The following is an 11,262-nucleotide window of genomic DNA, read 5'->3' as shown; positions in this document are numbered from 1 at the left end:
GCTGTACAAACTCGAACTAAGCGCATAAATGCACGAAGTCATTGTTTTTAAACTGGCATAAATCTTTCCGCTGTAATTTTTTATTAGTCACGTTGATGGTATCTTACCTCTTAGACTTTCGGTGGGAAATCTCACATTCGAAGTAAGAAAACAAGCTACTTAACTAACGATTACATTTTCACGTATATATAATGCGTCTTTTTAAAATTTTATAAATATATAGTACAAAATTACAGATATAAAATAAAATTATACGAGAATACATTTTGAACAAAGATAATATTTTCTTAGAATAAGCTTATATAGATAAATAACTTAAAATAAAAAATAGTTTTAGCTCCAAGAATAAATCAAATATATGTAAAATGCTTTACATATGAGCTTTAAATATGATTGTGCGCGGTTGTTGGTGCACAAATTTATATTAATATTTATAAGCCGATAAAATATAATTTGTAAACAACTAGAATGTAATTACGAAGTTAACTGTAAATGTTTTGACTTTGAATTTGAGTCCTTCTCAACATGGAAGTCAAGTACAGACTACTATTTGTTAGTATTTGGTAATGGACTTTCTAAGAAGAAGTCTCTCAAATTCAGAGTCGAAACATTTGTAATTAAATTCGTTGATAAATATGTTTCAGTTATTTTATCAAATTATATCCAAATAGAACGACAAGTCATTATGATATCAAAATGATGTCAAAATAATTTTAAAATGATTATTAAAAGTCATTTTTCAATCATTTTTAATTTATTTTGATATCATTTTAACGTTATCATAACTTGTTGTTTTGTTTTGGTAGCGTATTGTCTTATAATAAATTATTTGTGCACCAACAACTGCAGAAGTTTATATAAGCATTTTTAATAAATAACTTATCGTTAAAAAGTTTTCATCTATAAGATATATCCACACTGTGCTCATCTTAAAAAATTTAAGATTTATATTCTTATTCCAGTTATAATTCCCTTACTATTCCTAGTATGGTATACCTTGGATACATTATGACTTTTTTATTAACAGATGTACACATATATTTGCTTGTTATATTCAGCGTTTCAATTGAAAAAGAAAATTGTCATATATTTAGTTTTATGCGATATTTTTTAGAATATCCAGTGTAGCAAGTACATGATAAAACAATCTATATACAATAGAATGGCGTCAACGAGTTAAGAAAATTAAACTCTATATTTCTCAACAATCTGTGATAAATCTTTCTTTTTAAGAAAACATTCAATCATATAACGCAGAAGTTTTACGAAAATTATATTATTTCGTAATAGAATCTTATGTATATGTAGTGTGAAGTTACATTCGATTATATATAATATTTGCGGTCACAGTGAAACTTCTTACAGACTTTATATAATTTTACGTAACTATTTTCTTCGATGAGATAATTGAAACAAAAAATATCACTTTACAAAGTTATATACCGTTGTCATCATATAATGCGAAATAGTCATGTTAGCATCTTGCTGCAATAGTTATCTTCTTATTATATAATATATGGACTGAGATTGCAAGCTGAGAATATGTAAGTAAAAACATATATATAACTCGAACGGGCAAAACTCTTTCACCCTGAAAAAAAGGAAGGAGAAAAAAGATATACCTTTTGCAAGTCATCATGTCACATTAATGCTTTCGCGACGGTTCGCTATCAGCGTTTTACGAATTTATTTCAATTCCGTGCGGTGGACATACAGTTAAACGGATTTCGACAATTCATTTATCGTTTGATCTACCCGCGCATTTCAATTATATGTTTACTCTTTGTCGACGGCATTCGCCTTTCTATTGAGCCCGAGTGCACACCCGCGCGTCGGCGGTCGCATCGACGAGCCGGGTAAAGTCGTGGGAACGGATGCGGTACGATACAATTGAATTAATCTCGATCGAACAACGCGACCTCCGAAATGAAACAGGAAATCACGTTATCGTACGTGATGGCGTGCACAAGCATGCGCCGCGAAACAAGCGGCTCTCATTAGTTGTTATTGTTTGATCGTGATTAGCAACAAAACCATGATCTTGCTGAATATGGTACGTTATCGCAATTATATGCCTAGGAGATTGTTGCAACTATTTGGATAGTTGGAGGAGGGGGGGGGGGGGAAGGGAGAAATATAGAAACGGACAAGGTATTTTGAAAAGGCTGTAATAATTGGAGAATGCCTATTTGGCCTCCCCATTGTTTTATAATTACAGAAATTATTTAAAATAATTAAATGGTCTTAAATGTATTAAATTGAATGTGAATATCAGAATTTCTGTATCGTTATATTTTTATTTTATATTCTAATCAAAAGAAAGATTATAAAGAATATTCGCCTTGTGCTGCGCGTCCAATAACAAGAACTTGCTTGAAGTAAATGTCATTTTTAACATGTTTACTGATACCGGAAAGAAAATCACACTGAATCGTCCATGGTGAGATCAAGAGCAAGTTGCGCCTTTTTTCATCCGGTCGGAGATTTGAATCAGGTTTGCCTGCTCAATACGAAGAGCTCGTCTTAATTCCTGCAGTTTCCATCCCGCCTCAATCTGCTTTTCGGCTATTTGCTTCTGCAAGGCAGCGATCCGCCGAATTAAAGCATCGTAATCTGCTCGCAATCGATCACTAACGTGGTCTCGATTAATCACTGAACAATCGCAAACCGCTGGACTGCTATCTTGTTGCACCATATTCGAAGTCAACAGACAGATTTTATCATGCAACTCGGCCAGTTGCATTAGTGTCAAAGACTGAGAGCGACAAACGTAAATATTTTGTATTAACAATTAGTTATTTCCATTTTTAAAAACTATTTTTACATTACAGAGAAGGGACAGTTTTGTTGAAGTATTTAAAAATTTAGCTAGAGAGATATAAATCTGAAAATGAATTTATTGTACTATCAAAATAATTATAATATGTAGGACATTCAAAGTAATTGCCAAACGTCAAAATTTTTGCAGAGTTGCTCATTATGATTGAGATTTCTACGTAATTATTTTGTTGAACGAAAATTATTTTAAAATCTATAATTTGATAAATTTAGATTTAGATATTTCAGTAAAATCGTTCTATATCTAGATATATTTTTATCTGTTTATAAGATATAAGTAATATATAGATATGCAACATAGAAATAATATTTCAATTTATTACAAGTATGACGCGTCAATAAGTGAGGGAGAAAAGTGAGATTTGATAGATATAAAGAAGCAAACGCAGCAAAATGAACTCTTACCACTGCACGTACATACCTTCAACCAAGATTCAGGGTCAAAAGCTGCAAGCTTATCGCCATTATCCACACCTGCAACCTTGGTAACTTCCACACCAAGCGCCTAGAAACGATTCATTTCCAGCGTTAATATGCAAGTCAGAAAATTCAAATTATCCTTCGGATAAATCATCAAACAGGATACTATTTGATGTATACTTGATTAATATCTATTATTCGCCTATCTATTATTCGCCTCACCAATAATTGCTTTATGTAATTCTCATTTTCTTTCTTGCATTCATTAAGCAGTTTGAGCAATCTATCGATATCCTGAACTTCGATTTCCGCCAGATAGATATTCTTGGACAACTTTTGCGATTCTCTTAGCAATTCCACGATGGATGGCACAATCCAGCGCTCAATTTCAAAATCATCATCCAATGTTGTCGCCATCGCGGGTCTCACAGGAATTTTTCCATCCACAAATTGTATGTAATTACGCACACGTTGCACGGCTGTTATATTGCGAGAACAAATGCAGAACTAACTTGTAGAAATTATGTAATCAAAGTTTGTTCTTGTTATTTTCTATGTATCACAAAATTTGTTCGAATATTTTCTGCACGCGCAACTTTTGATGGCGTTGCGTAATTAATAGAATATAACAATTTGCAAAATGTTGCCTTCGAGTGTCGTAAGTTTATGGAAATGCTTAACTTATTAAGATATTAGCCGGACTAATTACGGGCTATGAATAAGGAAATTCACGTTTCTATAGTGCGATAAAAACTGTCGGAATGACAAAACAGTTGAAAAAGTTTTTATGCAAGTTTTTACCGTCATATTGCTTTTCAATTTGCTTCTTCAGTAATTCATTCGCCTTAACGAAGTCGCCGCATTCATCCGGTTTAATCACGCCAGCCTCTGGAATTACAAAGATGTTTTTCCTTTAATGTGAACGCGACCGACAAAATTCAATAAGAAAAAGACTTCGCCAAAAACTACCGAATGAATGAAACGCATTATACAACTAAATTATATTCATTAATTTATACAATCACGCTATATTATCCAATAATGCAATCCCGGCTATAAGTTTGGAAATAAAATTTTTTCACATTTTACGAAAAGTGAAATATTTCGATCAAAAAAATTATAGAGAAGTCTTTGATCACGCATTTTAAAGGGCAAAGATAAGATTTAAATTCATATTTGAATTTGTTCTCTACAGGATTTCATTCCTAAATTATATAAAAATGCTAGAAATTAAAATATAGTCGAGGATTTCTCTATAATTTGTTTCACCAAGATATTTTTCGTAAAATATGAAAAAATCATAATTGTGTTTTTAGACTTTAGTCGAAGAAAAGTTTTAGATTGTATATCGAAAAGGTACAAACCTACGATGGGAGGCAGAGATTGCAGAAATTTGATCTTTTCGCTCAAGTTGTTAATTTCATCGTTTAAGTGCTCTTTCTCTGTTTGACAATGATTCAATCTAGATTTCAACTCCATGTTTTCGATTTTCAACGCATTATTTGCGGCCAACAGTCTTTGGATTTGATCCTTCGTCCCGTTAACTTCTTCACCGACTTGTTCAGGATAATCTTTTATTTCGTTCAGCAGCATTTTCAATCGACCTAGTTCTAATTCCAGACTGTCGTTGATCATTTTTAATTTAGTATTCTCTTCCGCCGCGTATCTTAAATCTACTCTCGCCTTGTCTATCTCGATCATCAATTTCTTCAATTCATTTTCAAAGCTGTCGATATCTTCTATAAAATTGCCTTTCGATTTCTTGATATTCTCTTTTAATTTATTGATCATATTTTGCGCCATTTTTAATTCATCCCGCAATTCTTTGTTTTCTATCATTAAATTTTGTAAATCCTGTCGCTCTTTATCATATTCCGTCCTTTCTCTCTGTATTGCTTCCGAAGCGGCCAATTCGATTGCTAATCGTTCGTTGTCCGCCCTGCATTTATTCAAATCATCTTGTAATTGAATCAAGGCATTCTTTAAGGCAGCCTTATCTATTTTCTTTGCGTCCAGAGCATTAATTAAGTCATCAAGCTGCGCATGTACATCATCGAATTTTGAAATCGCTGTATGAACTTTCATCTCTTTTTCGAGCCTCACTTTTTCATTCGACAAGTCAACAAGCTGTCCTTCCAGAAATTTAATCTTCGTTTCGGCATCATCGAGTACTTTCTTTAATTTATCGATTTCTGCTTTTAACTCGTTGTTCTGATTCTTAGACTTATCTAGGTCATTCTTCCCTCTTGTTAAATCTGATTTGAATAAATCGAGTCCTGTTGTTATTTTAATATTTTCGATTTTCAGAGCAGCATTCTCGTCTTTCAAAGAAGCATATCGTTTATTTACGTCATTTAGTTTGTGCTTTAAACTCTCATTTTCCACACGCATTTTATCTAGTTCTGCCTTTAGCTTTTCCATTAATTCACCGTTAGAAACGATCGCCTTTTTCTCAATAGCTTCCTTTGCAACTTTATCCGACACAACTTTACCTAATCTACTCACTTCCGCTCGTAAACTATCTAACTCGTTCAGAAGTGCCTCCTTCTCTTCTAACAATGCAGCCACGTGATACTGCAATGCATTCACCTTGTTCTGCGCGTCGATCGATGTTTTCTTTAAATCCTCTACTTCACTGTTCAATTTGTCATTCGCCAATTCAAGAGTATCTAAATTCTTTTGCAATTTTTCCAGCTCCGCTCTTAATCTATCGTTTTCCGATTGGCTAGTAGATAATTCCAATTTAATTTTTTCTGATAATTTCTGTTCGGCTGTCAAGTTAGATTTCAGATTTTTAATCTCATCCTTTTGCTTATCGTCCTCGCCTTTTAGTTTGTCGAATTCTTTCTCAAATTTCTGTTGTTCTTCCCTCAGACTCGTGTTTTCTAGTTTCAAACCATCAACTTCAAATATCAACATATTTGATTCGTTTTTTAGTTTATTATTCTCATCTGTTAACGTATTTATTTTTGATTTTAATGTGTTATTGTTTATTCTCAAAGCTAATACCTCATTTTTTTTGTTTTCAAGTTCTGTCTTTAACGTTGATACTTGTCGGGATAAATTTCCCTCTTTATCTCTTATCTTATCGTTTTCTGTTCTTAATTTAGTTAATTCTGGTTTTAGTATTTTAAGTTCCTCTTTCAAAGCAACGACTTCATTCTTAACTTTGGTCAGTTCCTCCACAGCCTCTTCTTTAGCAGACTTTTCGGCGAATGAAGACAGATTTAGCCCTTCTAATAGATTTTTAAGCTCTGCTATTTCTCCCTCGAGCTTAATCTTCTTATTTCTAAGATTCGTTATCTCCTTCTCTAATGTTTGATGTTCAACCTATGAATTTCAATGTGATTATTATCAAAGGCACAAGAAGTTACAGGAGGAATACGTAACTAATTATCTCTACCTTACAGACGTTTAAAGCTTCCTTTGTCTTTTCATTCTCGATGGATAACTTATCTGAGCTTATCTTAAGCTTGCAATTTTCCAACTTCCAATATTCAATATCTTCTTCCGCTTTAGATAATTGCGATTGAAGATCAGATATATCCAGTTTTAAATTATTAATCTGGTTCATCATCTCAGCATTCGCAGCCCTTAGGCTCAACGATTCCTTGCCTAGATTCAACAGCTCTTTCTTGAGGGTGTCTCTCTCTTCTTTTAGGGCATGATTTTGCACCTTCATCTCATCGATCTTTGAGATCAAATTTTTCATCTCATTCTTTAATGCCACTAATTCCTCTTGAATGTCTCGTTTAGCAGTAGATTCTGCACTTAGATCTAATTTCAGTTTGCTGATCTCATTTTGCAAAGCGTTGATCTCATTCTGCATCTTGTCTTTATCAGTCTGTAAACTAACGAGCTGAGCCTCAAGAAACTTAATCCGATCCTCGGCGTTGTCAAGTTGTTCTCTTAATTTATTTACTTCATCCGTCGATGAATTTATTTGTTCCTTCAATTCATTTAGTTTTATGTTTAGCCTACTGTTTTCATTTTTATAATTATTCATTTTTGTCTTAATATCTTTGTTCTCTATTTCTGTTTGGTGAATATCTGTCCTTAGTTGTTCATTTATAACTTTCGCCTCTTTCAGTTTATTATTTAATTCGACCGATTCCTGCCGCAAATTTACAACTTCATTATTTGCCTTCGTCAATTTATTACTCATATTATCTACCTTCTTTTTCAAAGTTTCTATTTCGGATAATAATTTTGTTAGTTCTTCTTTCCTATTATCCATTTCTTGTAACAATTTTCTGTTCTCCGAGTTCAACTTTGCCATTTCGCTCTGCAAAATATCGAAGTCCGCGAATAGCTTGTTATTATTTACATTAGCCTTCTTCAATTCTTCTGTAAGAACTTCATTCTTGACTTTAAATTTGTTCAATTGTTTCTTTGTGTCATCTAATGTTACATTTGTTTTAGACAAGTCATCTTTAAGAAGATCATTCTCGGATTTCAAGTTGTCTCTTTCAGTTGTCAAATTGTCTCTTTCGCTTTTAACAGCAGCACTTTCGTTCTTTAGTTCATCGCTTTCAACCTTTAATCTATCCATTTCTTGTAATAGTCTATCGAAACCTTCTTTCCATGCAATTCCTTCGGATTTTAATTGATCCGTCTCCGCCACTTGTTTTTCTAATTCATCTCTTAAATATTTATTTTCGGATAATAATTGATCTATCTTTGCCTTAATATTATTATTTTCTCTTCTCGAAGATTCCAGTTCTTTAATCATGTTATCAAGATTGTTTTTCAAAGCAACATTTTCTTCTTTAAGTTCGTTAGTCTCCAATTTTGCATTTTCCAATGTCTTCTTCAAGAATTCATTCTCAGCTCCGAGACTATGCAAATCGTCTCTCATGCCCTCTAGCTCTTTTTGCGCCACTTGAAATTTTTCTTCCTCGCGACACAGGTCAACGTTCAACTTATCGATCTCGCTCTTCATCTCATTATTTTCCTCTTTCACTCTACTCAATTTTTGTGTTTTTCGGATTTCTTTCTCTAACGATGCATTCTTAATATTTAATTCGTCGCATTCGGATTTCAGTCTTTCAACGTGCTTCTTCAGAATCTCACTTTCATTATGCAGTTCGCTTATTTGACGCTCTTTCTCGTATACTACACTCCGTATCTTTTTCAGCTCATCGAGAAGTTTCTTTTTCTCCGTCTTAAGATTATACAACTGGGACCTCATATCTTCGATCTCGCTCTGCAATTTATTCATGTCCAGCACAGACAGTTCCGACTGCCGCAGGCTTTCGAGAAGCTCGGCAATCTGCGAACAAATATCCAATTGTCATGAATACTACTACAGAGTTAGACAAGTATAAACATCCTCTAGCATTTGTCTCATCTCAACGAAACAAGAGTTTACATATTAGTATAAAACGTTTATGATTTTTAACACATGCAATCAATTACGAGTATTTACAGATATGAAAAATAAAGAGAGGTACCTTATCGTCAGATTTCTCGGGTTCTTCTTTCATCTCGGCTACCTCGTCTATCATGGTCGCTGGTCTGACAATGGAGGCTTTCAGTTGATCAAGCTCGCTTCGTAATGCCTCCGTGTAAGCCGTCTTCTCATCCAAATGCATTTTCAATTCAGCCAGGAGCATTTTGCAATTACGAAGCTGACTTAACAGTGCCGATACGTCCTCTTCTTTCGCATCTGCAGATACGACAATCTCTTCTGAGACCGGTGTAACAACTTCCTCCATTGAACGACGAATTTGCGTCAGTTCAGCTTGCAAGCGCTCTGTTCGTAACAGATCTTCGTATCTCTTTGATAGATCCGATGTCTGCATTGATCTCTCGACAACCACGGACACCTGTTGATCAACCTTCTGACCATCTTTCATTAGCTCACGAAGCTTTGCCCTCAAACGATTTAATGCCGCACAGGAAGTATCCTCCTCGGCTTCCACCAGTTTCAACTTCAGATGCGATATCATGTCTCGCATTCTGTCACGATATCAACAGTTTGCACGTAATTATATTGGCGTACCGTGTTTAATGAAGATAGATGGTTTTCAAGGAAATATCGTAACTGACGAACTGTGATTAATTTCCTTTCAAAGCTATATAACTTCGCAAAGTATAAAACAGAAGTCTGTTCTGACTATTATGACAATTCCCGAACGATTAATTTAAGTAATATTAATTTTATAGAAGCTTTTTTTCTCTTTCCGCTTATTGCTCAATTATTTTCCTTTTTGGGCTCAATTATTTATTAAAACAATATTCAAGAGTAGAAAGGAGAAAAGACTCATTAAACTGTCTTAGCGAAATTTCATAGTCAATAGGTATTATGTACTGTTTTTTTTCGGCAGCGAAACGATCTCTCAGTACTGCTATTTTCTCCCTCACGTATTTAACTTTTTCGCACGGATCGTCGCAGCAATCTCGTTCAGCGAGACTCTCTTCGAGGTTGCGAACTTTTTCTGCCAGTTCCTCATTTGCATTCTGCAGCCTTTCGTTTTCCTCGCGGTAATGCATGAGCAAGGGATCAGTACCCAATACCTCGTCGGGCTTCACACCTATAGGGAAATTATTTGACCGCCCGAAATGTATTCGGTATTCTCTTTTATATGACGAAGAAAACATGGGTCGTTTGCGGTGAGCTGTACACATCGATAGAAAGCTATGAAAACTTAATAATAAAAAATATAAAAACGAAATATAAAACATATAAAAAACATATAAAATAATATTGTATTGGAAAATCATTTAACTTAATAACCGAATTTTATTTGATATTTTACGAAATATCCAGAATCAATATATAAATAAATTTTATTATAGAACCATTTATTATTTATAGAACCGTTCCATAGTGTCGCACCGGAAAAAGTACCGTGCTAAAATTACTCTTCGTATATATAGATATCGATGGTAATTTCTTATAAAATTTATAAAAGAATATTTATTCTATAAGAAATATAGTGTAGAAGAGCAAAGGCGGGGGAGAAAAGATTCGACTATGAAATGGAACATCGATACCGAATGATCGTAGGGCTTGTTTCAGAGACCTATTTTCGCTCTCGAGCTGCAGCCGCTCCATGCGCCACTTCTTCATCTGGCACTTCATTACCGTCAATTTTCGTTGAGCGAACGGTAGATCGTTAATCTCCGATTCCTCGGCATTGTCGCTAAAGGGGTTGTAATCGCAGCAACAGCATGGCTCGTGCGGCGGTAATTCGATCGGTTTTATCGGCCGCGGTGCGTGACATCCGCATGAACAAAACGGCGGTACATATCGATCGTTCATGATTTGATATAATTATGAGGACCACGTTTAACCTCTCTGCATGACGTACGTTCCACAGCACAAATTTATTCCTAAAAATGCCTCTACAATCGTTACGACGTTTTTTCGGGGAGAACATCGCATAAAAAATGTATAAGTTACTTGATAACCATTTTTGTACTATATGTACCTCTAACATTATCGGGATGGAAAACAAGTTATTTATGACTCGGGTCAACTCATAGATAACCCGCGGTAGTAGAGTGCGCTATCATTGTTCCGTAAAAAAGCTCCGCCAAGATAAAATCTTTTTATGCATGGAGATATGAGGTTGCGCGGAAACTCGTGAAACTCGTCAGTCATATTTTTGGTATTATTCCCAGCGAGTTCGACACACGATTCAGTGACATCGACAGTGAGGTCGATATAACTCGATTTAATAATACCGATTCATGATATAATAAGTTAACAGGACGTTATGATGTAAATTTCCTTCCATCATAATTGAATTAAATTTTATAATTATAATTTAATTTTAAAAATATATGTAATATAGATAAACTTTTTGATAATGATGAAGCAAGATAAGATGATATAGCAAGATATCTAATGAATTGTCTCGCGTGTCATCGAATTTATATCAAGAATTTCAATGATATTTCATACATGAGCATTGATACTTACTATGTCGATAATTTATGACCATTTTGAATAGAGATGCTAAAGGATACATACATTATTCATCGAATTCTCCGTGT

The 11,262-nt window shown here is 34.2% G+C and overlaps 1 protein-coding gene across 1 annotated transcript; it reads right to left on the bottom strand.

The window, feature by feature from the left end:
- Window positions 1–2,446: 2,446 nt before the first annotated feature.
- On the bottom strand, window positions 2,447–10,525 carry LOC105618457 (major antigen-like). The gene is made up of 11 exons (XM_012199992.1): window positions 10,250–10,525; window positions 9,572–9,786; window positions 8,712–9,219; window positions 6,662–8,530; window positions 5,155–6,588; window positions 4,623–5,019; window positions 4,060–4,146; window positions 3,481–3,737; window positions 3,260–3,343; window positions 2,677–2,755; window positions 2,447–2,613 (listed from the first exon to the last, which is right to left on the bottom strand). Exons 1-11 carry the CDS (start codon window positions 10,523–10,525, stop codon window positions 2,447–2,449), a joined length of 5,373 nt encoding a protein of 1,790 aa, XP_012055382.1.
- Between the last annotated feature and the right edge of the window lie 737 nt (window positions 10,526–11,262).

The sequence above is a fragment of the Atta cephalotes genome (genome assembly GCF_000143395.1).
Source record: "Atta cephalotes unplaced genomic scaffold scaffold00016, whole genome shotgun sequence".
NCBI classification, from domain to species: Eukaryota; Metazoa; Arthropoda; class Insecta; order Hymenoptera; family Formicidae; genus Atta; species Atta cephalotes.
Note: the sequence above shows the minus strand (reverse complement) of the source record. Positions and strands in the feature narration are given on the sequence as shown.

Bases quoted from the DNA above. Each gene is read 5' to 3' on its own strand.
- LOC105618457 (XM_012199992.1), bottom strand. From the start codon at position 10,525: ATGAACGATCGATATGTACCGCCGTTTTGTTCATGCGGATGTCACGCA. The intron at 8,531-8,711 runs GTACCTCTCTTT...ATTTGTTCGCAG, and splicing joins CCGAGAAATCTGACGATAAG to ATTGCCGAGCTTCTCGAAAG. The intron at 6,589-6,661 runs GTAGAGATAATT...TGAAATTCATAG, and splicing joins AAGCTTTAAACGTCTGTAAG to GTTGAACATCAAACATTAGA.